General features: G+C 42.6%; 5 protein-coding genes and 1 pseudogene across 5 annotated transcripts; 5 read left to right on the forward strand and 1 right to left on the reverse strand.

Moving 5' to 3' along the window:
* The first annotated feature begins 1,371 nt into the window (after positions 1-1,371).
* On the forward strand, positions 1,372-2,626 carry LOC124469070 (trace amine-associated receptor 1-like). The gene is made up of 3 exons (XM_047022162.1): positions 1,372-1,575; positions 1,787-1,913; positions 1,986-2,626. The coding sequence occupies exons 1-3, from the start codon at positions 1,372-1,374 to the stop codon at positions 2,624-2,626; spliced, it is 972 nt and encodes a 323-aa protein (XP_046878118.1).
* A 1,564-nt stretch (positions 2,627-4,190) lies between these two features.
* LOC124469071 (trace amine-associated receptor 1-like) lies at positions 4,191-5,464 on the reverse strand. Its single transcript, XM_047022163.1, has 3 exons — positions 5,261-5,464; positions 4,907-5,033; positions 4,191-4,834 (listed from the first exon to the last, which is right to left on the reverse strand). The coding sequence occupies exons 1-3, from the start codon at positions 5,462-5,464 to the stop codon at positions 4,191-4,193; spliced, it is 975 nt and encodes a 324-aa protein (XP_046878119.1).
* Positions 5,465-6,987: 1,523 nt separating this feature from the next.
* Positions 6,988-9,085, forward strand: LOC124469072 (trace amine-associated receptor 6-like). The gene is made up of 4 exons (XM_047022164.1): positions 6,988-7,054; positions 7,299-7,516; positions 8,108-8,234; positions 8,585-9,085. The coding sequence occupies exons 1-4, from the start codon at positions 6,988-6,990 to the stop codon at positions 8,776-8,778; spliced, it is 606 nt and encodes a 201-aa protein (XP_046878120.1). The 3' UTR covers positions 8,779-9,085.
* A 1,402-nt stretch (positions 9,086-10,487) lies between these two features.
* On the forward strand, positions 10,488-12,098 carry LOC124469073 (annotated as a pseudogene).
* Positions 12,099-18,297: 6,199 nt separating this feature from the next.
* On the forward strand, positions 18,298-19,953 carry LOC124469074 (trace amine-associated receptor 1-like). The gene is made up of 3 exons (XM_047022165.1): positions 18,298-18,501; positions 19,117-19,243; positions 19,316-19,953. Exons 1-3 carry the CDS (start codon positions 18,298-18,300, stop codon positions 19,951-19,953), a joined length of 969 nt encoding a protein of 322 aa, XP_046878121.1.
* Positions 19,954-21,135: 1,182 nt separating this feature from the next.
* On the forward strand, positions 21,136-25,771 carry LOC124469075 (trace amine-associated receptor 13c-like). Its single transcript, XM_047022166.1, has 3 exons — positions 21,136-22,151; positions 24,856-24,985; positions 25,697-25,771. Exons 1-3 carry the CDS (start codon positions 21,136-21,138, stop codon positions 25,769-25,771), a joined length of 1,221 nt encoding a protein of 406 aa, XP_046878122.1.
* The last annotated feature ends 1,650 nt before the right edge of the window (positions 25,772-27,421 follow it).

Raw genomic sequence — 27,421 nt, forward strand, 5'->3', positions numbered from 1 at the left:
CTTTTCTGCAGAAGATTAAAACGTTCAGTTATATTTGCATTATTGCACACATTGTGTATTATATAATACAGTCAAAATATGCATGGTAGGTTTAATTGACGGACACTTCCCTGCAGAAGTATTGCTTTTATTGTGTTGAAACGTTTTTACGCGTTTCAAATATTCTGTGTATTTTCATGTCTCCCAATATCTGAATGGGAGACAACAACATGTTCTTGTTATGATAATTACATTTACATAGAGTTCATCAGTATGTTAGTCCACGAGGAATCTTAATAATAATAACACGGCCACGGCACTATTCAAGAAAAAAATCCCAATAGTTTACACTCACTTTGAGGACGGCCTTGATACCATTCAACTGTTTAACTGGAGCGATCCAAAATCCAAAGGGTGGGGGTGGGCATTTCCCCCGTGTAAACTTGAATGGTGCACTTGTCCGTCCATTTTACAGATCACGATTGGTCAAAAATCTATCGTTTTCCGGGTACAGCCAATTTGTTGGAGCAATTTTAGCTATCATCGTTGTTTCTTTAGCAAAGAAATGGAAAGGAAAAGAAAAGGAGAAAAACAACGGGCACAGCAAACAAATGCTGCACAATGTAGAAGTATAGAACACATGTTTACGCCGTCAAAAGACGGACAGAGTTTGCAGCCCGAAGAGGCGGCTGTACCAAAGATGCCAGGTGCAAGTAGCTGTAAGCTGCTGTAATTTCAGACATTTAGAAAATTCAAATATCATTCCAAACCATATTGTTTTAATTTTTCTTAAAACATTATACATTTGGTATTACTGTTAGCCAATATATAGGCTATACATTTTAAATGAAGTAATAGAAATAGCCAAGAGAAAAAGGCACTCATCTAAATATGCACAACATGTTTTTTGGCTTCAAATAATACATGTGCTATGTGGCTGAAATGCAATTGTCTTGATTTGTTGTTCTGTGTATTAAAGCAGGCACAGGTGACACGGAAATACATGGAGGCTGCTGTGGTGACAGGGTCTACAAATCATGATTCATACAATATTCATGAGAATTCCCAGAGATCGTCATAGACCGTGGGTACATTAGGATGAACTTCAACCCCAGTCAGTTCTAATAGTGGCAGCAGACCAAATTAAGCATAGAGACACAAGGTGTGCTGACAGATACAGCACCTGACTATCACGTAAGGAAAATCAAGGCTCAAACAATTTAGAAATCACTTTGAAAATATTGAATATAAACATTCCATGTTACAATAAGTTTATTTACATTGATACCATGTAATATTTATTATGTATGTAGGTGATATGCAATTTCTTCATTGTCTACCTACTGTATATGCTTGTCCTCCTCTCCAGTTAACCCTGCAGGTTCCATCAGCATGGATTCAGGTCCTGGTATCAACAGCTCTGACATGGTGGACTCCATTCTTCTGTGTTATGAGAATGTCAACAGGTCCTGTGTTAGAGCGTATATCTTCTCTCCTGCTCTTAGAGGGACTATCTACCTTATCTTAAGCTCCATTATTGTGCTCACTGTGGCTGGAAACATGCTGGTTATCATCTCTATTCTACACTTCAAACAGGTATGTTTGACTTTCATCTCAATTTGAACCAATGGGGAATGCTATATTGCTATTCAGATTCAGATTACCCTAAAACCTAAGTCTACTTTATAGATATTATTTATTTTTGCACTTTAAGGAAAACTGTCTACATTTTAACTTTGTGAACCACATCCAAGACTTCTTAAGTATAAAGTATAACAATATCTGACCCAGGTGTGTCTCCCAGCAGCTCCACACCCCCACCAACTTCCTCATTCTGTCCCTGGCTATAGCTGACCTGCTGCTGGGGGTTCTTGTACTTCCTTTCAGGATGATCTATACTGTGGAGAACTGCTGGTACCTGGGGCACTTCTTCTGTAAGATACATATAAGCTTGGTCATGACTCTTGTCACCGCATCCATCATCAACCTAAGTTTCATCTCTGTTGACCGCTACTATGCAGTGTGTCGTCCTCTGCACTACAGAACAACCATCACTGTGCAGTCAGCTTTGATCATGGTGCTGATGAGCTGGTGGGTGTCTGCTCTAGTCGGCTTTGGGACAATATTCCTGGAACTTAACATCCTGGGTGAAGAGGAGTTTTACTATAAGTATGTGCTCTGTGAGGGAGGCTGTGTGACATACCAGACTGCCACTGCTAGCTCCGTCTCCTCCTCTCTCTCCTTTTACCTTCCTGCACTCATCATGCTCTGCATCTACCTCAAAATCTTTCTGGTGGCCCAGAGACAGGCTCGCAGCATCCAGAGCACCACCTTCCAGAACCAGAAGTCTGGAGCTGTGCCCAGCAAGTCAGAGAGAAAGGCCTTCAGAACCCTGGCTATCGTTATGGGAGTCTTCCTGTGTTGCTGGACTCCTTTTTTTCTTTGCAATGTGTCCATTCCGTATATTGTAGACACTAACCTTCCACTTTTGCTACGAATCACAATTACAATTGGATATTCAAACTCCTTTCTTAATCCCATAGTATATGCCTTCTTTTACAGTTGGTTCAGGAGGGCATTTAAGATGATTGTTTTTGGTTCCATATTTCAGCCACAATCATCAAATATTAAGTTGGTCTCAGAGTAAATCATAATTACTCATGATATCTATTGTTGTCCACCCTTTTGAAATTTCATGCTTGACTAATTAATGTGCTGAACAGTTGATACAGACATTATTAAAATACATGAAAAAATCTATTGGACATGAAAATCTTTTGACTTTTGTTTAATTTAAAAACCCGAGGCAGGAAATCTGCAGAAGCCAGTTTGTGTTCACTCCCCGTCACTTCACTAAATGAAATAATAGGTTGTCTGACAAAAATAAATCACTGTGAAAATAGCAGGTTAGGCAACTAACAAAACAGAAGTGTCAGTCGGCCTGTGGCCTGCCATGTGGTCCAATATGATGTTTACTCTGTGTTTACTGTGTGTATGATATGTACATAGCAATCAAACACTCCTTCTGGATCATCCAAAATTGCGAGACCTACCTACAATATAATCTTCAAACCAATTAGGATGAAACATGGTATTTGGAATTTTTATATATTTAACAGTAATGCTATTTTAAGCAATTACCAGCCAAAAATGTAACCTGAATGGAATTACATATCCATCATTTATGTAATTTCAAAATATCAAAATAGTACAGATAGTAGTGTAGACTGCAGATAGAATATGTAGGAAACTATCATGAAGACAGTTTTAAGACATGTATTTGCCACAAATGGGCCAAACCTTGGGCAACATGTTGTAGTGGCTTAGGTAAAACTGTATTTCTTAAAATGAATGGTATGTGGCTGCCGCTGGTCAACCTTGCTAGTCGATCCTTGTCATGAAAACAAGTGTTTGAGGGTCATTTGCCACCTCAAATAATAGTTCAGTTATAAACACCACATGATCCAGAACAGATCAGATAACATTAATATACTAAAGTGGTTGTGTGCAGACTTGTGTCTGTTTGTTCTATGTTTCAGAATTCCCAACAAGGGAATGCCATACATTGCTAGGCAATTGCTAATACACACAACTTATTAAGCTAGTAAGAAGCCAATTTACTGTAACTCATAATTTTCAGTAAACAGGCTTGATAAACCTCAAAGTTTAATAGTTGGATACTAGATCATGTTACAGCATTTCAAGTTATAATATTATTTACGTTGGAAAAAACAAACATTTTAAAACATTAAAAGTTTTCTAATTAGACGCTGCATTTTTGCCCATTGAAGTGAATCATTAGCCAGTTAGGGAAGGTCACACTGAAGGATAGATTACATATTTATTCTGACAAGAAGATATAATGATTGTTTAATAACAATTACAATACAGTGCAATCTTTTTATTACACAGTATAGTTAATAAATTGTACCTACATTTTCTGCCCAATTAAGTTATATATTAGGAAGTTTTTTGACATTTCATGAACTACTGTACACAGAGAAAATCATGGTAATTTATGACAACTGGATACAACATTAATGTTCTTTATGTTTAATATCATATATTTAAGGTTTGAAAAAATGTTATTAAATTACAGAAATATGTTTTCTGGTATGTTTGTGGGTTTGTATTTCTTGTATTTCTATAAAACCCTAATTTAAAGTGATAAAAGGCTGGACAGTAACATAAATATTATTTGACATTTTAATTTAATCTGATACCAATTTAGTGTTTGATGATTGTGGCTGAAATATGGAACCGACGACAATCGTCCGAAATGCCCTCCTGAACCAACTGTAGAAGAAAGCATACACAATGGCATTGAGAAAGGAGTTTGAGAATCCAATTGAAGACGTTACTATCATCAAAAGAGGAATGTTAGAGTCTTCGATATAAGGAGCGGAAATATTGCAAAGAAAAAAAGGAGTCCAGCAACACAGGAAGACTCCCATAACGATAGCCAGGGTTTTGAAGGCCTTTCGTTCTGACTTGCTGGCCACAGCTCCAGAGTTCTGGTTCTGGAAGGTGGTGCTCTGGATGCTGCGAGCCTGTCTCTGGGCCACCAGGAAGATTTTGAGGTAGATGCAGAGCATGATGAGTGCAGGAAGGTAGAAGGAGAGAGAGGAGGAGACAGCGCTAGAAGTGGCAGTCTGGTATGCCACACCACAGCCACCCTCACAGACCACATGCTCATAGTAGAACTCCTCTTCACCCAGGATGTTGAGCTGCAGGAATATTGTCCCAAAGCCCACTAGAGCAGACACTCCCCAGCTCACCAGTACCATGACCATAGTTGACTGCACAGTGATGGTCCTAGTGTATCGGAGAGGACGACACACTGCGTAGTAGCGGTCAATAGAAATGAAACAGAGATTAATGATTGAAGCTGTGACCAATGTCATGGCCAGGCTGGAGTGGATCTTACAGAAGATGTCTCCCATGTACCAGCAGTTCTCCACAGTGACCACCATGCTGGGAGGGAGGACTAGAACCCCCAGCAGCAGGTCAGCTACAGCCAGGGACAGGATGAGGAAGTTGGTGGGAGTGTGGAGCTGCTGGAAGACACACCTGGGTCAGACAGTGTGAAACTATGTACAGTACTCTTGATGTACTAAATTTAAGCATCCAGTATAATAACACAAAGTAATAATAGTGCAAACTTAGAATCAAGCTTACCTTACCTTAAGTCAGGTTTGAGTTTTAGGATAAGCGTGATTTGTTTCACCTAATACAATTACGTCAATGTAACAGTCTGAAATGTGGCGTAAACCGAACATACTTGTTTGAAGTGAAGGATGGAGATGATAACCAGCATGTTTCCAGCCACGGTGAGCAAAATGATGGTGCCAAATATGATGTAAACAACCCCTTTTACAGCAGGAGATAAGACGTATGTCATGACACAGGACTTGTTGACATGCTCATAACACAGATGGATGGAGTCCACCATGTGAGAGCTGTTGATACCATGACCCGGCTCCATACTGCAGAAACCTGTAGGAACAATTAGAGAAGCCGGGGAAAGGTGTGGATAGGAAGGAGAAAGCAAAGTAAGAAAGATAATATATACTTATTGTGAACAAATAACATTAACAGTAACAATAACAAGCTTGAAAAAGAGCATTATTTGTTATCAAATCAATCTATTTCAAATGACTTTCAAATGCAAAACAAATTAAATAATACTTGTTCATGTTGCGTTCCCTACTTGATGGTCATATAGGTGGTGGTGGTGTATCTATGGTTATCTGACACCTCTGTCTGCTGCTACCATCTGTATTTTCTGAAGTTGAGCTTCATCCTTATGTACCCAGTCTGTGACCATTTCTGGTCATTCTCATACATATGCACAATTACGCCGATTACCTCATCATGATAGTGGGAATGGTCTACTATTGGCCAACCAGATATGGACAACTCTGTATGGTGTTTGGTTTGCTTTAGCGCTAGTCAAAACAACCCACATATGTATGCTATTCATCATATTAGAGGCAATTATTCTGTACTGACAACACACAAAGTTAAAAAAGCTTTTTTCAATAGGGTTTTCTTTATGAAATGCTATCTAGCTAACAGCTGGACAAAAAAAATTGGATACTTCACTTTCAGTATGTATCAGTGAATTTTATTATGTTTGTGAATTATTGTGTTAACTAATGCAGCAACTCTTACTGTGGTATGCAAATGTGAACAAACTCCAACTAAGGAATCACCCCAAAATATTACTAACATTTTAATAATTAACTATCAAGGGCTGCGTATTACAGATACAGACACTGCACCATCATCATAGTATATTTTCTGTGTATCTCTGTGTCACTGAATCAAGTAATTGTAATCTTACCAAAATCTTACTCACCATCTTTATCATGGCACAGGCACTGCACTATAATAATAATAATAGTTCCAGGAATCTCTGTGTGTGACCGTGTGTCAGTGAATCAACTGACTAACATCTCAATCATTGGCTACATCCCGGGCATAGGCACTGGACTAGTCATACTATAATGCCAGGAATCTCCGTGTGTATGTCTGTCTTTCTGTGACTTTATTATATTGCCAACTGGGCATTGTACGAAATTGATATCTGGCCAGTGTATGGCTCAGGACTCAAGGATGTGCCGTGAAGTGGGTGAAGTTAGTGGACTTATTTAAAAAAATATGTTTAAGACATATTATCTGCAAAAGTGACTAGATGATGTGGAGGTTGAGTACTTACATTTTTATTGTGATCTGCGGTCTGAGAAATGTAGCTGCCTAGCCACTGAGAATACACTGTCATCACCAGCTGCATCACAAGCACTGTAATATATTTATCTATGATTCCAGAAATCTGTATATCACTGACATTTTACTCACCAACTACATTATGGGCATTGTGCCTTATCTATAATTCCAGGAATGTGTGTGTGTCTCAATGACATATCATTCAATTAATAACTTTGTTCCTCTTAACTGCAAGAACTAGCTGGCAACCAGCCATGAGTGTATTGGCCAAATCTGTTAATGGTTATAGATGATGACATCATCAGCATCATGAGAATCATTGTCATAAGGATGAACCTCATCTCCAGTCTGTTCAGATGGTGACAGCAAACCGGGGCATCAGGTATCCATGCACAAACCCACCACCATCTCAGTGTTAAAACAGTTTTGTATTCTTATCTTATCTGTACTCTAATCTTTCAAAAAAGCATTTAGATTTCATAACATATGTATATTTTGATAACTTATAATTGTTTATTATAATTGTAGAACATGTGTTCACAATAAGATTTAAACTCTAGTCTTATTTTTCCTCCTGTCTTCCTCTCCAGTTAACTCCAGCAGCATGGAGCCAGGTCCTGGTGTCCCCAGCTCTGACATGGTGGACTCCATTCTTCTGTGTTATGAGCATGTCAATGGGTCCTGTGTCAGAGACCTTGTTTTCTCCCCATGTTTAAGAGTGATCCTCTACCTCCTTGTCAGCTCCATAGTTGTGCTCACTGGGGCTGGGAACATGCTGGTTATCGTCTCCATCCTCCACTTTAAACAAGTATGTTCAAATTTTTCCACAATATAGGATGTTGTTATATTGGTGAACCAAATCAAACCCACCTTTCCCTCAATTGGCAATTTCGGAGAAAGTTTAAATTTAACCTTGTGAACAAAATCAAGTTTACATTCTAAACACCAGTGATTAAAGTTAAAAACTAATATTAAATGAACAAAACATTTTAATAATATCCATCTAAAGACTTCCACTTATGAAAGTGGAAACTTTTGATTATTTACAAATTCACATGCCTCCAGTTTGGTTTAACCTGTCTGTAGCATATTATTTTATTTTTTTTGCTGCAAAACATAAGTGACAATACTATTGTTTGATCTGCTCTGTTGTGCTCAGATATTGGTATTACTGTGATTATATATCATTGTATCTAGCACTATGATGGGAGTCATTATTCCTCAGTAGGTATCTGGCATAGTATATTTTTGTCTGGCATGCTGGATACATTTAGCAAATGTATAACTTTTTAGATTTTGATGAACTTCAAACTTTAGGCAATTGGTAACTTCCTAGGGTTTACTCTGCTTTTCAATGATGTGATTTCATTGTATTTTACATAGTTGCATCTCCCTGCAGCTCCACACCCCAACAAACTTCCTCATCCTGTCCCTGGCTGTGGCTGACCTGCTGTTAGGGGTTCTAGTCCTCCCTTTCAGCATGGTGTACACCATAGAGAACTGCTGGTACCTGGGGCACCTCTTCTGTAAGATCCACTCCAGCATTGACATCACTTTGGTCACCGCATCCATCATCAACCTAAGTTTCATCTCTATTGATCGCTACTACGCAGTGTGTCATCCTCTACGCTACACGAGGACCATCACTGTTCAGACAGCTCTAATTATGATATTGGTTATCTGGGGAGTGTCTGTTTTTGTGGGTTTTGGGATAATATTCCTGCATCTAAACATCCTGGGTGAAGAGGAGTTCTACTATGAGCATTTGCTCTGTGAGGGGGGCTGTGTGTTATACCAGACAGCCACCTCTAGCTCCGTCTCCTCCTCTCTCTCCTTCTATCTTCCTGCACTCATCATGCTCTGCATCTACCTCAAGATCTTCCTGGTGGCCCAGAGACAGGCTCGCAGCATCCAGAGCACCACCTTCCAGAACCAGAAGTCTGGAGCTGTGGCCAGCAAGTCAGAGAGAAAGGCCTTCAGAACCCTGGCTATTGTTATGGGAGTATTTTTATGTTGCTGGACTCCTTTTTTTCTTTGCAATGTCTTCAGTCCTCTTCTTGGAGACTCTAGCCCCCCACTTCTTACTGGCACACTAATCATTGGCTATTCAAACTCCTTTCTCAATCCCATAGTGTATGCCTTCTTTTACAGTTGGTTCAGGAGAGCATTTAAGATGATTGTTTTTGGATCAATATTTAAGCCAGGATCATCAAACACTAAATTGGTCTTGGAGTGAATTTGATCTGGATTGTCATATCCATCGTCTTGTTCATATATTTCCTAATATGAGATGTCTTCCCTGTCGTTTATTCACACTTGTTCCGGGAGTACAACGGCACTTAGGATGCTTGATTGGACCTGATGTTAGTTTCCTCCAGGATCACAATGGCTCTCTCTGAGAGACTTGTTGCTCTTGTAGGTTAATTATAACGAAGTTAACTCTCGAATCCTTGTACTGGCTGTGAAATATTTTACTGTTGATTGTTCTTCTACATGTACAGTCGTGCACTTTTTGGGGTTCATGTTGTTTTTAATTTGTAACTTGTAAAACTGCATGCTCTTACGGGTCTTCCCTTTGGCACTTGTTTAGTTGTTCACAACGTATGCTTCATGTTTTGGCTGCTTGCACTGTTTGGACTACCTCGTTGTTATGATCAGTGACCTATGCTCTTTTGTAAAGTTCTCTCTTGGAAGTCACTTTGGATAAAAGCGTCTGCTAAATAAATACATGTAAATGTAGTAGTAGTAAATGTAAATGTATCCCAACCCAATGTATGAAATTAAATAAAAGTACATATTATCATGAACATTTTGTTACATGTCATACTATGTATATATATATATTATTATATATATATATATATATATATATTATATATATATATTGTATGATGAATACACAATGATGAATCAAACATCTCTCACTGTTCTCCACCACATCTTAGCACTCCACGGAGGTAAATCACCTCAGTCTTACTTCATTAAAGGGAAGCAGTGATAGTCCTGGGCATTCATGAACGTGCAGGTGTCATGCAAAATACCAAATAACTGATGTTCTTTAGTCACAAGCACTCAGAACCCTTTATATCGGATGACCCTAATTTTCTTATCCACATAGACATTCACCAGATGTCTTGTCAACAGAGAGATTTTGATGCACTTGACACCTTTATGGATCCAAAGTTTTAATCCAGCCCAATTATTTATTTGATTTTTAAAATAATTATTCTGTAAAGTAATTGGCAGGCAGGCTTTTTTTCCGAATAGAATTATTTGATCACTTCCGCCTCTAAAATGTCAGAATTTTGCCAATTTCAAAGGTGAAAAAAACTAAAAACAAGCTAAATAGCAACAGAACCTCTTTCCTTGCCAGTCTGAGCTGTGCAGACACAACCTACATGGACACTGTCCAGAGCAAGTGTTTTGTTTTCCCTGGTTATTGGCTACCCTCCAGCCTATTGTAACATGTTCCCACTGTTGTTAGCAAACGATAAGCTGATCCACCATTTTTTTAAGTTGTAAAATGTTTATGATTTATTAATGAGAGTTATAACGGTTTTCTGACTATTATGAGCAGGAAGAAAAGACCCTGTCAATATCCCATTTATATCTGAACACAGATGGCCAACTGAGGACATCTCTGCATACATCTACATGTCTGATAAAGGATAACAGTGGAAGGTTCTAATTATGGTAATTTTAGATTATGATTTCATCAGAATCATTATACATATTCATTCTGGTCATCAGACATCGTCATAGTCTGTGAGTATATACAGATGAACCTCTACCCCAGTGAGTTCAGAGGGAGGCAGCAGACCAAGGCTTCAGGTAACCATAGCTACACCACCACATACATGACTAACATGTAAGGAACGCAAAATGAAAACCAGTTTTGTTATAAACAGAATGCTGTGAAGAGGATATTGTTTGTGTGTGTATGTGTATAGGATATCAGAATCAGAATTTGGTTTTATTTGACATGTAGGTTTGAACAATGGATGAATATGTTTAAAAATAATATTATATATTCAGTGAATTTTTGAACCGGAATTATGCAATTGTTTGTTTTGTCTCTTCTCCCTTGGCTTTCCTGCAGGTTCCAGCAGTATGGAGCCAAGACCTGGTATCAACAGCTCTGATATGGTGGACTCCATTCATCTGTGTTATGAGAATGTCAACAAGTCCTGTGTCAGAGCCTACGTTTTACCTCCTGCTGCAAAAGGGGTCCTCAACATTATCTTTAGCTGTATGGTTTTGCTCATCGTAACTGGAAACATGCTGGTTATTGTCTCCATCCTCCATTTTAAACAGGTATATTTACATCACTTTTGGACTATTGAGGACTATTACATTTGTCTCTTTGAGCAGTTTCAAAAAGGAAACTGTTGAATATTTACAATTAATTTGGTATACTAAGGACTAAGCTCTCTAAATATTCATCCTTCTCTCCTACGCTATTCGACATATACTCTGATCTAACATGCTTTTTTAGGGAAACACAAATACTTCTATGCATCATTGTCACTCATCTACTGTGTGTGTTCCATCAGCTCCACACCCCCACTAACTTCCTCATCCTGTCCCTGGCTGCAGCTGACCTGCTACTGGGAGTTCTAGTCATCCCCTTCAGCATGGTGTACATCATAGAGAACTGCTGGTACCTGGGTCAGATCTTCTGTAAGATCCACTCCAGTGTATCAATTACATCAATCACGACCTCCATTGTCAGCCTCAGTTTCATTTCTATTGACCGCTACTATGCCGTGTGTCATCCTCTGATCTACTCAAGAACCATCACTGTTCAATCAGCTGGAATCATGGTGATGGTGAGCTGGGGGGTGTCTGCTTTGGTGGGCTTTGGAATGATTTTCCTGGAGCTCAACATCCTGGGTGAAGAGGAGTTCTACTATGAGCATGTGTTCTGTGAGGGGGGCTGTGTGTTATACCAGACAGCCACCTCTAGCTCCGTCTCCTCCTCTCTCTCCTTCTACTTACCTGCACTCATCATGCTCTGCATCTACCTCAAGATCTTCCTGGTGGCCCAGAGACAGGCTCGCAGCATCCAGAGCACCACGTTCCAGAACTAGAACTCTGAAACTGTGGCCAGCAAATCAGAGAGAAAGGCCTTCAGAACCCTGGCAATAGTTATGGGAGCATTTCTATGTTGCTGGACTCCTTTTTTCTTCTGCAATGTCTTAAGTCGTTTTCTTGGAGAAGCCAACCTTCCTCTTCTTTTGGGAACAGCTACTATTGGCTGGTCAAACTCCTTTCTCAATCCTATTGTGTATGGTTTCTTTTACAGTTGGTTCAGGAGGGCGTTTAGGATGATTGTTTTTGGTTCCATATTTCAGACTCAATCGTCAAACACTAAGCTGTTCTCAGAGTAATTACAGCCATTACATTTTGAAACATTGTGTTGTGAATATAATAGACAGTAACAATTGTATAAATAATTAATTATTATTATTGATTGTTTCATGATTCATGAACACCTTAAGTAACGCATGAAACTGAACAATGTTTTATGGACCACCTGTAGAACTCTGGACGAAGCAAGCAAGGAGAGAGAGAGAGGGGAGAGAGAAGAATGGTGAATTCTATAAATACTGAGTTTTATTTGAATGTAGAACATGATATTGCTTCATTGTTTCTATTCATTAAATAAAACCTTGTACTTGGAGGTATGATGAAGAACCAATATATCATTACCCTTCCGACCATGGCAACACTGAAATGTAGGAAAACATTGAAGGATAATTATAAACCTGATCATGAAAACATGTAACAATGTCATTATCTATCAGATCACAAGAACATGAAATAATATTACCAATCAAATCATGACGGCATGTAACAATGTCATTAGCATCTTAATTCATGTACAATATCAATTAGACACAGAGGTACAGCTGACAGGTCATCATTGGATGAAACATCATAGCTGACTAAACCATTGATGATTCATCATTATCATTGGAACAAGAACACATCGCCCCTCCTTGAGTCACCACCTTACCGCGGTGGAGGGGTTTGCGTGTCCTAGTGATCCTGGAAGCTATGTTGTCGGGGCTTCATGCCCCTGGTAGGGTCACCCAAGGCAAACAGGTTCCAGGTGAAAGACCAGACAAAGCGTGGCTCAAAAAACCAACCATGAAGAAATACAACAATGGTTCTCAGTTGCCCCTGCCCGGAAGCGGGTCACCGGGGCCCCCCCTGGAGCCAGGCCCGGGGGTGGGGCTCGATGGCGAGCGCCTGGTGGCCGGGCCTTTTCCCATGGGGCCCGGTCGGGCACAGCCCGAAGAGACAACGTGGGACCCTCTTCCAGTGGGCTCACCATCCGCAGGAGGGGTCATGGGGGTCGGGTGCAGTGTGAGACGGGCGGCGGCCGAAGGCGGGGGCCTTGGCGGTCCGATCCTCGGCTGCAAAAGCTAGCTTTAGGGACGTGGAACGTCACCTCGCTGGCGGAAAGGAGCCTGAGCTGGTGCGCGAGGTAGAGAGTTTCCGGCTAGATATAGTCGGCCTCGCCTCGACGCACAGCGTAGGCTCCGGAACCAGTCTCCTTGAGAGGGGCTGGACTCTCTTCCACTCTGGAGTTGCCCTTGGTGAGAGGCGTCGAGCTGGGGTGGGAATACTGGTTTCCCCTCGGTTCGGCGCCTGTACATTGGGGTTCACCCCGGTGGACGAGAGGGTAGCCTCCCTCCGCCTTCGGGTGGGGGGACGGGTCCTCACTGTCGTTTGTGCTTATGCACCAAACGGCAGCTCAGAGTACCCACCCTTTTTGGAGTCTCTGGGGGGGGTGCTGGAAAGCGCTCCTCCTGGGGATTCCCTCGTCCTCCTGGGGGACTTCAATGCTCATGTGGGCAATGACAGTGAGACCTGGAGGGGCGTGATTGGGAGGAACGGCCCCCCCGATCTGAACCCGAGTGGTGTTTTGTTGTTGGACTTCTGTGCTAGACACGGTTTGTCCATAACGAACACCATGTTCAAGCATAAGGGTGTCCATATGTGCACCTGGCACCAGGACACCCGAGGTCTCAGTTCGATGATCGACTTTGTAGTCATGTCATCGGACTTGGGGCCGCATGTCTTGGACACTCGGGTGAGGAGAGGGGCGGAGCTGTCAACTGATCACCACCTGGTGGTGAGTTGGCTTCGATGGTGGGGGAGGACGCCGGTCAGGCCTGGCAGGCCCAAACGTAATGTGAGGGTCTGCTGGGAACGTCTGGCGGAACCCTCTGTCAGAAGGAGCTTCAACTCCCACCTCCGGGAGAGCTTCGATCATGTCTCGGGGGGGGCCGGGGACATTGAGTCCGAATGGGCCATGTTCCGGGCCTCCATTGTTGAAGCGGCTGACCGGAGCTGCGGCCGCAGGGCGGTCGGTGCATGTCGCGGCGGTAACCCTCGGACCCGGTGGTGGACTCCGGAGGTGAGGGATGCCGTCAAGCTGAAGAAGGAGGCCTATCGGACTTTATTGGCTGGTAGGACTCCAGAGGCAGCTGATGTGTACCGGCAGGCCAAGCGGAACGCGGCTTTGGCGGTCGCGGAGGCAAAAACCCGGGCATGGGAGGTGTTCGGCGAGGCCATGGAGAATGACTTCCGAACGGCTTCAAAAAGGTTCTGGACCACCATCCGGCGGCTCAGGAGGGGGAAGCAGTGCTCTGTCAACACTGTATACGGTGGGGATGGTGCGCTGCTGACCTCGACGGGGGACGTCCTGGATCGGTGGAAGGAATACTTCGAAGACCTCCTTAATTCCACCAACACGCTTTCCGACGTGGAGGCAGAGTCTGGGGACATCGGGGGGGGCCCTTCTATCTCTGGGGCGGAGGTCGCCGAGGTGGTTGAAAAGCTCCGCGGTGGCAGGGCCCCTGGGGTGGATGAGGTCCGCCCGGAGTTCCTTAAGGCTCTGGATGTTGTAGGGCTGTCTTGGTTGACACGACTCTGCAACATCGCGTGGACATCGGGGACAGTGCCTCTGGACTGGCAGACCGGGGTGGTGGTTCCCCTCTTTAAAAAGGGGGACCGGAGGGTGTGCTCCAACTTTAGGGAGATCACACTCCTCAGCCTCCCTGGGAAAGTCTATTCAGGGGTCCTGGAGAGGAGGGTCCGTCGGATTGTCGAACCTCGGATTCAGGAGGAGCAATGTGGTTTTCGTCCTGGCCGTGGAACAGTGGACCAGCTTTATACCCTCCGCGGAGTCCTGGAGGGTACATGGGAGTTCGCCCAACCAGTCTACACATGTTTTGTGGATTTGGAAAAGGCGTTCGACCGTGTCCCTCGGGGGCTCATGTGGGGGGTGCTCCGAGAGTACGGGGTACCGGATTTCCTGATCGGGGCTGTCCGGTCCCTGTACGACCGGTGCCAGAGTTTGGTCCGCATTGCCGGTAGTAAGTCGAACTTGTTTCCGGTGAGGGTTGGACTCCGCCAGGGCTGCCCTATGTCACCGATTCTGTTCATTACCTATATGGACAGAATTTCGAGGCGCAGCCAGGGTGTTGAGGGGGTCCGGTTTGGTGACCTCAGGATCGGGTCGCTGCTTTTTGCGGATGATGTGGTCCTGTTGGCTTCATCGGGCCGTGACCTTCAGCTCTCACTGGAGCGGTTCGCAACCGAATGTGAAGCGGCTGGGATGCGAATCAGCACCTCCAAATCTGAGGCCATGGTAATCGACCGGAAAAGGGTGGAGTGCCATCTCCGGGTCGGGGAGGAGATCCTGAACCAAGCGGAGGAGTTCAAGTATCTCGGGGTCTTGTTCACGAGTGAGGGAAGAATGGAGCGCGAGGTCGACAGGCGGATCGGTGCGGCGTCCGCAGTGATGCGGGCTCTGCATCGGTCCGTCGTGGTGAAGAAGGAGCTGAGTCGAAAGGCGAAGCTCTCTATTTACCAGTCGATCTACGTTCCTACCCTCACCTATGGTCACGAACTATGGGTAGTGACCGAAAGAACGAGATCGCGAATACAAGCGGCCGAAATGAGCTTTCTCCGTAGGGTGTCCGGGCTCTCCCTTAGAGATAGGGTGAGAAGCTCGGTCATCCGGGAGGGGCTCAGAGTAGAACCGCTGCTCCTCCGCGTCGAGAGGAGCCAGCTGAGGTGGCTCGGGCATCTGATTAGGATGCCTCCTGGACGCCTCCCTGGTGAGGTGTTCCGGGCACGTCCCACTGGGAAGAGGCCCCGGGGAAGACCCAGGACACGCTGGAGGGACTATGTCTCTCAGCTGGCCTGGGAACGCCTTGGGGTCCCCCAGGAAGAGCTGGCGGAAGTGGCCGGGGGGAGGGAAGTCTGGGCCTCCCTGCTTAGGTCGCTGCCCCCGCGACCCGATCCCCGGACAAGCGGCAGATGACGACGACGACACACACAACACATCAGATTGGTTAGCGAAACAGGTTTGTGAAAGCCAGACACATCTTCTCCACCATTGAATTGTGGTGCAGCTAGCCTGCTGAAACAACACTACTAGAGGTTTACTTCTGCAAGTCCAGCAGCAGGATAGGTTTCTAACTCAGATAGGGGACAGCACTGAACTGGATTCAGAGCTTCCTGAACCACTCCACCAGCCCCGTACAGGACCTCACATTCACCTGGGCTGTTAGTTTAGGAATAGGTATAGTTCAGTTGTAGAACAGTTGACTGCAAATCAAGAGGTCCAAGGTTCAAAGGTTAGGTACCCCCATTTGTTGATTGGGATGAACGTGTCTGCTAAAGGAAGACGTTGTACGGAAGGAGTGAAATGTCGCCCCCACCAGACAAAAAGTCAAAACTGACACCAATGTTTGTCCAATATTGTGTTTTAAAAGATGTCACTTTAAAGTATCATTTCATGTTTGAACATGTACTTATATAATCTATATAATTTTCAGTTTCAATTTTCAATGGCTTGCTAATGAGATCATTCAATTGTTCTCAAATAGTATTGACATATTCGTATGGTGTCCATTAACATTGTTGGTCTATTATCTTTGTATTTCCCCCCTCCATGCCACCCCTTTGTTATCTGTTGGTGTATCTGCTTATTGATATCATATCTTTCCATCCGTGTACATTTTCTTCTGGAAAGGACGGATCAGGATGTGGCATCTTGATTTCAGTTGGACAAATCACATTTTCATCATCATCCACACCTCCAACCAACTCTTTCTCAATTGACAACACTGACAGATTATTGAGCCTCTCTCTCAGGCCCCTGATGCGCCTGAGCCAAGTATATTGTTTGCAAAGAAAACTAAATTATCTCTCACAGCTGCAGCTACTGACCCGGATGTTAAGGGTGACCTAAATGATTGCCTTCAATGATGGGAATATCATTGGATGGAGTTTGAACACAATGTCAGGGGTGGCTTCTGGCCCCTTCCTGCTCAAAACGTTTTCTCCACCAATACTTCTTCTGGGACTAGTTGGATGTAAAAATAATATGTATAAATGCAAGGCTTGTTCTCAGGAGATTGCATGCGCATGAAGGTTTCAGAAGCAAATCATGATTTTTCTCCCAACAGTGGAAGAACTCTTCTCCAGCTCATATTCATGCCGGAGTAGAAAAATCTTTGTTTGAGATGTTCTAAATCACTGAGCAGGTCTGAGCTGGACCCACAAAAAACTGTTTTTTTCTTTTCTACAGGTACACTCTTGCACTTTTTTGAGGTTCATGTTATTTAATTGTGATTTGATTAACTACATGCTCTTGTAGTTCTTCCCTTTGGCACTTATTTTAGTTTTTTTCACAATGTATGCTTCATGTTTGGCTACCCGCAATGTTTGGGGATATCTCGGTGTTATGATCAGTGACCTATGCACTTTTGTAAAGCTCTCTCTTGGAAGTCGCTTTGCGTAACAGCGTCTGCAAAATAAAAAATGTACAGTTTTTGATTTAGCGATCTACCATGGAATAGTGGAGTCTAACCCTAATTGCAATGAATGTAGGTATTGTGTGTAGACTGATGGCAAGGAATTAAGTCTACTACAACCAAATCTGGAAAAACTGAAGGGGTCTGAATACTTTGTAAAGGTCATGAAAACCAGCTTACGGGACTGACTATTACCTTTTAATTTTTTTATAACTTGTCTCATTCTGTGTTTTTATGTTGTCTCAATCTCAATGGTACTCTCTTGGTTAAATACATGTTAAATAAATAAAATACAAATATAAGATGCCAATGTAAACAGTCTCCTGCCACACAATGTTTATGGTTGTTCCCTTCACACACATTGTTTTCAAGTTAGTGTGCGTAAATGTCGTGTGTTAACATTGCTTTGGCAGTTTTCCATATCTGATTATGCAAAGGTATAATTAGCAGTCATTATTGTAATTCTAGATAATGACATCAGCATAATTACAATCATCAAGGATTGTCATAAGGATGAACCTGATCTCCAGTCTGTTCAGATGGTGACAGCAGACCAAGACATCAGGTATCCATGCACACACCCACCACCACCTCAATGTTAAAACAGTTCTGTTCTTGTACTTTACAACAATGTCTCTCAGTTCTTTAACGATCAGTGTTATACCATTCTGTCTGTTCACAATAAGTTGCAAACTCTTGTCCAATTTGTCCACCATTTCTTCCTTTCTACTCTGCAGGTTCCAACAGCATGGAGCCAGTTCATGGTATCAACAGCTCTGACATGGTGGACTCCATTCTTCTGTGTTATGAGAATGTCAACAAGTCCTGTGTCAGAGACCTTGTTTTCTCCCCATGTTTAAGAGGGATCCTCTACCTCCTTGTCAGCTCCATAGTTGTGCTCACCGTGGCTGGGAACATGCTGGTTATCGTCTCCATCCTCCACTTTAAACAGGTACACAATTGTGTTTGATTTATGGCACATTATTTACTGTCGAAGACTTTTGCGATGGTGAATCAAATTAAGCTCACCATGAGATCGCATAGACCTTATAGGCCATTTAAGGAAAATGTAAATATAACCTTGTGAATCTAATCAAGTGTACATTCTGAATCCCGGTGTTTAAAGTAATATGTTGGATTATGTGAACAAAACTTTCAATGTGTTCAACAATAAATGTATACATATTAAATAAAATATTAGTTTTTGAAACTAAAAACTTTGGATTGAATTAAACAATTTTTGCAGTTCACAGTAGGAATATTTTTGGACAAAATCAAACTAAACATGTTTGGTCTAACTTTTCAGTAGCAAGTATCTAAAATGTGGTTTTGTGGGGCGGGGATTTGTTGAAAATGTTGTTGTGTTTTATTTGCTCTGTTTTGTTCTGATATTGATATTACTGTGTCAGTATTATCTGTGTCAGTATTATCGAGTTTCCGTTTATTTGAAGTACTATCCATTTAAAATAAAATAAATATCAGATTTTGGTGAACTTCAAACATTAAGGTAATTTCATAATCACTCTGCTTCTCAAGTTTTTTTTACTGTTTCTGACTCTCCCTGCAGCTCCACACCCCAACAAACTTCCTCATCCTGTCCCTGGCTGTGGCTGACCTGCTGTTAGGGGTTCTAGTCCTCCCTTTCAGCATGGTGTACACCATAGAGAACTGCTGGTACCTGGGGCACCTCTTCTGTAAGATCCACTCCAGCATTGACATCACTTTGGTCACCGCATCCATCATCAACCTAAGTTTCATCTCTATTGATCGCTACTACGCAGTGTGTCATCCTCTACGCTACACGAGGACCATCACTGTTCAGACAGCTCTAATTATGATATTGGTTATCTGGGGAGTGTCTGTTTTTGTGGGTTTTGGGATAATATTCCTGCATCTAAACATCCTGGGTGAAGAGGAGTTCTACTATGAGCATTTGCTCTGTGAGGGGGGCTGTGTGTTATACCAGACAGCCACCTCTAGCTCCGTCTCCTCCTCTCTCTCCTTCTATCTTCCTGCACTCATCATGCTCTGCATCTACCTCAAGATCTTCCTGGTGGCCCAGAGACAGGCTCGCAGCATCCAGAGCACCACCTTCCAGAACCAGAAGTCTGGAGCTGTGGCCAGCAAGTCAGAGAGAAAGGCCTTCAGAACCCTGGCTATTGTTATGGGAGTATTTTTATGTTGCTGGACTCCTTTTTTTCTTTGCAATGTCTTCAGTCCTCTTCTTGGAGACTCTAGCCCCCCTCTACTTATGGGCACAACGATCATTGGCTATTCAAACTCTTCTCTCAATCCTATAGTGTATGCCTTCTTTTACAGTTGGTTCAGGAGAGCATTTAAGATGATCGTTTTTGGTTCAATATTCAAGCCAGAATCATCGAACACTAAATTGGTCTTGGAGTGATTTTTCAGAATTGATCGTATCCCTCTTCTTGATCATCCCATTCCTAATAATGAGACGTATTCCCTCTTGTGTATCCAAACCCAGTGTATGAAATGAAATGCAAGCATATCAAAAACATTAACTTTCATGTCTGTTTGTATATATTGTATGATCAATGCACAGGGATGAACCAAACCTCCCTCACTGTTGTTCATCACATCTTAGCACTCCGAGGAGGTAAATCAACTCAGTCTTTTTCATTAAAAGTAACAGCAGAGGTTATCAATATTAAAAGATTGAAGTTGATTTTGTAAATGTAAATGTAAAGAAGAAGATACATTTCTGGGCATTCATGAGTGTGCAAGCATCACACAGAATACCAAATAACTTTATTTCTTACGTCACAAGCACTATTGATTATAGGACAGAAATTAACTCAAAGATCTGGATTAGTTTCCTGGACCACTCCACCAGTCCCGTATTGGACCTCACATTCACCTGGGATGTTTAGGAATAGGTATAGTTCAGTTGTAGAACAGTTGCCTGCAAATCAAGAGATCCAACGTTCAAAGGTTAGGTTCATGTTGCTTTGGATGAAAGTATCTGACAAATTATTACATTGCAAGGAAGGAGTGAAATGTCGCCCCCCACAGACAAAAATTCATAACTGAAACATGGAAAATTTAGTTTCAGAAGATGTCAATTCAAAGTGGCATTAAGTGAAAAATATTTTGTTAATGCCCTTGCTAAGGTAATGTTTAAATAACAGCCACTTGACCACCCTACTCCTTCCTAGATGAACCCCATTATTAATTTGTATGTAATTAACTGTATGTTTTGTTAAGAATAATATGCTTCTGAAAAGAAAACTGGCGTCCAACGTTAATGCTCCTCCCTATTACTGCAGGCACACGCATGCATATGCATTAACAGAGTATGCATACAATTTCTCTGAGCTGTTTTGACTGGAGGGTAACACAGCAGAGGGGTGTAACTCGAGGAATATCAAGTACATAAATAATTGTTTGTCTTCACTCTTGACTCATTTTCTCTTCAATATATCAGATCCTTTAACGGATCTCCCTGTCTCATGTGAGTGTATTGTATGGCTTTTGTTTTAAAGTTTATATTGACCAGATTGATTTACATTTCTGCATAGTTTAGAAATATGTTTTGTTGTTAATGTAGTTCATGTTTTTAGTCATGGCAAGTCCTGAAGACCAGTGGTGCTACCCAGCCTCTAACTTATCCTGCCCCAGATTAGTGTTCAGCTCCGGGGCTCAGGTAGCTCTCTACCTGGTGTTCCTGGTGGGCATCCTGATCACCATCCTGGGTAACTTTGTAGTCATCATCTCCATCGCCCATTTCAAGCAGCTCCACAGTCCAACTAACATGATGGTGATGTCTCTAGCTCTGGCTGACCTGTTACTAGGTTTAACTGTGATGCCCTTCAGCATGATGAGGACTGTACAGGGCTGCTGGTCCTATGGCGACTCTTTCTGTCTCCTCCACTCCAGCTTTGACATGTTTCTCACCTCTGTCTCCATCTTTCACCTGGTCTCCATCGCCATTGATCGCCATGAAGCGGTTTGCAACCCTATGCTCTACTCAGCCCACATCACCATGCCTGTGGCCTGGATCATGATCTCAGCCAGCTGGGTAATAGCAGCTCTGTACTCTTATGGCCTGCTCTACTCCAAGGCTAACGTGACTGGACTAGAGGACTATCTGGAATCTATTCAATGTCTGGGTGGTTGTATCTTACTGTTTAACTCTCTGTGGGGTGCATTAGACACACTGATAGCTTTTTTCTTTCCTGTGTTTATCATGATGGGTTTATATGCTGAGATTTTCCAGGTAGCTAAGGAGCATGCCAGGAGGATAGAAGACAGCAGCCATGGAGGGGTGAGGAAACTTAATGAGGGAGAGAAGAGGGGGGCGGTGTCGAAGCGCTCAGAGCGCAAAGCAGCCAAGACACTAGGTATAGTGGTGGGAATTTTTATATTTTGCTGGATGCCGTTCTTTGTGAACTCCATCATAGATCCTTACACTAACTTTAGTACACCTGCTATTTTATTTGAGGTGTTTGTGTGGTTAGGCTACTTTAACTCCACTTTAAACCCTATTATCTATGCTATGTTCTACCCCTGGTTCAGGAAATGCTTGAATGCCATTATCACCATGAAAATATTCACCAGACACTCTAGTGATATGAATGTGTTTGTCACTTGACATGTTATTATTGTTGTGAGAGTGTCAGCTTATCAATCAAGTGGAACATATGTACTGTTTAGTGAGTGTTTACACCATAATACATTTCCTGTCAAACCTCTGTGGTCCTTTGTTGTTTATTTATCAGTTAGTTCTCAGAGTAACTCCGAAGGATCAACATGGGTTTAATTCCCTTTAAAGATCATGTAAGTTTTAATTGAAACTCTTTACCTGCTGAGCTACGGTAATCAAATGTGAAGAAAAGAAAAATTGTCTTTACGTCTCACGGTAATATTGAAGATCAGTTTTTAAACATATTTACAGGTAATCAGAGTTTGATGAGGTGGGGAACATTTCTAGGTATTTCCTGGTCAGCTACACATTTAACCCTCAAATGAACTTCTCATCATCCCGGCCAAACCCTCCATCTCCCATGACTTCTCAATCACCCTGGGATCTGCGACGGTGACCCCCTCATCCTCTGCCAGGAACCTTGGGGTTACCATGGATGACGAGCTCTCCCTCACGGCCCACATTGCTGCGGTCTCCCGGTCGTGTAGATTCACCCTCTACAACATCCGGAAGATCAGGAGATACCTGTCTGAGCACTCCACCCAGCTGCTTGTCCAAGCACTTGTCCTCTCCAAGTTGGACTACTGCAACTCGCTGCTCGCCGGTCTCCCATCATGCGCAACCCGCCCTCTTCAGAGAATTCAGAATGCAGCGGCCCGTCTGGTCTACAATCTACCCAGACGCTCCCACGTTACCCCGCTCCTCATCTCCCTCCACTGGCTACCCATAACGGCCCGCATCAGATTCAAGACCCTGGGACTGACCTTCCGAGCAGTTAACGGGACTGCGCCCGACTACATCAAGTCTCTCCTGCAGCCTTACACCCCCACCCGCCACCTACGGTCTTCTTCAGACAACCGCCTGGTGGTCCCACCTCTCAAGACCGCCCGGTCCCAGCACAAGCTCTTCTCCTGCCTGGCACCCCAGTGGTGGAATCAACTCCCCACCTCCATCAGAGACACGGACTGTCTCTCCACCTTCAAGAGAAAGCTCAAGACGCACTTGTTCCGGGAGTACAATGGTACTTAGGAATGGTTTGCTGAATCCAACGCTAGTTTCCTCAAGGTTCACAATGACTCTTTCCTAGACTGTTGCTCTTGTTGGTTAGTGGTAGCTGATTTAAACTGTTGTATTCTTCTTTTTTAGTTAATCCTATTTTTATTGCTTTCCTACAGGTACACCTGCACTTAGAGATTAATGTTGTGTAATTTTAACTTGTTTAACTACATGCTCTTATGGTTTCTTCCCTTTAGCACTATTTTTTGGTTGTTCACAATATGTACTTCTTGTTTTTTGACTACCCGCAATGCTGTGGGGCTATCTTGTTGTTATTATCAGTGACCTATGCACTTTGTGAAGCTCTCTCTTGGAAGTCGCTTTGGATAAAAGCGTCTGCTAAATTAATAAATGTAAATGTAAATGTAAATGAAGAGCTTTGTAAGTTCTTATCTGAAAACTGTTTTACAGTATGGTCAAACTGTAAAACATCAATAATTTAAAACAAACTAATTATGCAGAAATTGTTTTTTAATTCAAGTAAAAAAAAAACAATTCATCAGAGGGTCAACATATTTTACAATATATCTTATGTAAAAATCGATTTGTTTGTTTGTATGTGTGTGTATGCACTATGCAGCGAATGTTTTGTCATACAGTTATGTAAAAAGGAAAAAAAATAAATGTCACTTTTTCTTTCTTTGCTAGAATTTGGTAAAAACTTTAAAATGAACTCAAATGTTGGGCACCATTGTAAAATAACATTGAATGTACGTAGTATAAATACATTTAATTCCAACATTGTCGGTAATATATAATATACAAATCAGATTGTTAAAGTATTTCTGCCATTACGCAGAAGAATTGCAATGTGAGGCCCTCTTACAGTAATAGAGAAGTATTGCACCACCATTACACTTCAGACAACAGGAGTAGCTGGCCTATTGGCTTGTAAATCCATCTCAACAGTTCAGACAGTTCTACAAGCCTTAACTTTAAATCCAAAAGTGAGTTACCCAATGCTACCAAAACGCAACAAATTGACAAACATGAGTTACCGTACCAAAAAACACAGTCATATTGAGACTTGAATCTGCCTAATCTGTTGCTGCTTGTTAAGCTTGCTCTAAATCTAGAAACACACACACTCACAAACACACACAGACACAATCTGACATACACACAAACAACAGCAAACACACACATATGCAACTCATTAATGAAAAGATACAGTGAGCAGCATGTGATTCATATGGGATGTTGTGACTGGAGGGAAAGGCAGGTGAGACATGTACCTTACAGGAATATCAACAATATAAGTGCAATAGTTTACTTCATTTTTATCACATGGATTGGATCAACCTGCTAATCCTATTGTATTTGTTGTGTGAGTATATTTGCTTGCATGATGGTCCCTATGGTTGTTTATAATGTTACCAGGTCTGGACTTTGTGCATAGGTTGCATAGGTTTATGTCCCGGACAGTTGGTTCTGCCAGACATGATCACTTCAGCACAGATAAGGACATTCATGTATTATGAAGACGTGCATGTTTCACTGTTATTATTTTCATAGAGATCTGTGGCCATGAACTGGTCTTGAGGACCAGTGGTTCTACCCAGCCTCTAACTTATCCTGCCCCAGGTCAGGGTTCAGTTCTGGGGCTCAGGTAACTCTCTACCTGGTGTTCCTGGTGGCCATCCTGGTCACCGTCATGGGCAACTCTGTGATCATCATCTCCATCACCCATTTCAAGCAGCTCCACAGTCCAACTGTGGGTGAGCATTAGTAGATGTGTAGAACTGTATAGGTAGGGTAGGACTGTATAGGAGCTGTTCATATTTTATCACCACACACAATAATGCAGTGGCGGTTAGAACGGAAACTGTACTGTACTGTAGCTAGTGGTACGTGCCAGTGGAGCGAGAGGCACATGTCAGTGCCTCCACTGGCACGTGACAGTAGCTAGTGGTACATGCCAGTGCATCTACTGGTACGTGCCAGTGGCTAATGGTACGTTCCAGTGGAGCGAGTGGTACGTGACAGCGTCTCCACTGGCACATGACAGTTATTGCTAGTGGTACATACCACTGCTGCCAGTGGTACATGACAGTTAGCCTACTGTATAGTTGCTAGTGCTACGTACCACCGCTGCCAGTGGTACGTGACAGCACCTCCACTGGCACATGACAGCTACTGTTCTCTTGCAACTTTTGTTTACTGTTGTGTAACTGCCCTGCGGCCATTTTAGAATAGAACACCAGGCTAAATACTTTTTTTTTTTTTATATATGTTTAATTGTTTGTGCTAACAGACTCCAAACCTTACTTTTGATGTCTCACTACAAGCTCACCATACAAAGTAGTCATTGTGTCAGCTTTTGAATCTCAGCTACGCGAGTGCCAACGAAGACCTTGAAATGGCAAGATTCCGATCGCAGCACTGTTGTAGAGTTGGTCCACATGACTGTCTTCTTAATCTCCAGAGTGAGCTCATCACTAAGGAGTTTGGAGAGCTGGGCTCCCGTGAGTGCACCACACAGCTCCAGCCGGGGCATTGAGTGCAAACGTCTTGGAGCTACCCTGAATCGGGCCAACACGAAAGCCAGGTGCGCGGTGCCGTCATTGTCCACCATTCTAAGATACGCCACCGCCCCCTAGGCCTGATCAGATGCGTCACAAAATATATGCAGCTCCTTTTCTCTTCCTGAGGAAGCAATGTCCTGAGGTGGATATGGACGAGTGAGGCTTACTTAAGGGAGGAAGCACAGCTCTTCTTCCCAGTCTCTCCACTGCTTGACAAGGTCTGGAGGCAGCTGGGTGTCATCCCATCCTCTGTGCTTGTCCCACAGGCATCTCACCAGCATCTTGGCTCCTTTAGTGTACAGCAGGATGAAACCTACATATAAGGGGTTGTATTGGATGGCGAGCGCCTTATAGATGTTGCACATGCTGGGCTCACCATACTGGACTGGACAATGTTTGTACCCAAGCATGTCAGTAGGGAAGTTCCGCAGAATTCTGCATTAGCAAAACACAAAAAGTGGCTTCATCCCAAGATCACAGACAGTGCAGCTAATTTAATGCTCAACACTTCAACTGGGGCTTAGCTTATTACTTGAAAGAGGAATTATTTATTGTGTTGTCTCAGTTACACCATCAGGGGTGGGAAATACTGTGACTTGCTAAAGTAGGAAAATGGCTAGTAGAACTTAACATTTCATAATCATTTCAGTAAATCAAGCTGCACTGCAAGACCCAGTGAAATGTTATATAGCCTACAGCTAGCAAACTAACCAGCATTGACATCCTATCCTCAGTATTTGCAAGTTAGCTAAACTTATACTATATCTAAAATAATTTTGTAGACATTGCAATGTATTTTGCCACTAAATATTGGTGTTAAGTTGTTATCTTTTTTCTAAAATGTCCCTTTCTACTATAATATTTTGTCTAATATTAGCTGACATTTAACTACCTACATTTGTGATAATAATAATAATGAGACTTATTTAAATACATTTCATACACGAATTGCAGCTCAAAATGCTTTACATAAAAACAATAATACAGGTGATGAAAGTAAAAATACAATAAAAATAAATAAAAATACAAGCCGCAGTCTTTGCGGGAATCCAAAACACACTAGCCGCAGTCTTGGCGGTATATCGAGCCACAGTCTTTGTGGTTTCCCAAAACAAGCCGCAGTCTTTGCGGTAACTCGAGCCACAGTCTCTGCGGTATCTCGAGCCACAGTCTTTGTGGTTTCCCAATATAAATAAAAATGTAACTCAACAAAGCCACAGTCTTTACGGGAATCCCAAACACACAAGCCGCAGTCTTTGCGGTATCTCGAGCCACAGTCTTTGCGGTATCTCGAGCCACAGTCTTTGTGGGTTTCCAGTATAAACTCACAAGCCGCAGTGTTTGCGGTGTCTCGAGCCACAGTCTTTGCGGTAGCCTAACTCAACAGAAAATGCTTTGTAGACTACCATGTTGTAGGCGTTAGGCCCTTTTCATAGCCAAGTGCATCTATACATAAGAAAACAGGAAGGGCTGGAATAGTATGTCCTATCATTTTCTTTTGGATTGTCTCACCTGGTCACAAGGCCGTAGCCATGGATTCAACATTGGGGAGGACTAATTCAATTTTTAATGATAATTGTGGACAGCGTGTTCCTGTTAGCGTAACACATTTCTATTTTTATATC

The sequence above is a fragment of the Hypomesus transpacificus genome, chromosome 6 (genome assembly GCF_021917145.1).
Source record: "Hypomesus transpacificus isolate Combined female chromosome 6, fHypTra1, whole genome shotgun sequence".
In the NCBI taxonomy this organism is placed as follows: Eukaryota; Metazoa; Chordata; class Actinopteri; order Osmeriformes; family Osmeridae; genus Hypomesus; species Hypomesus transpacificus.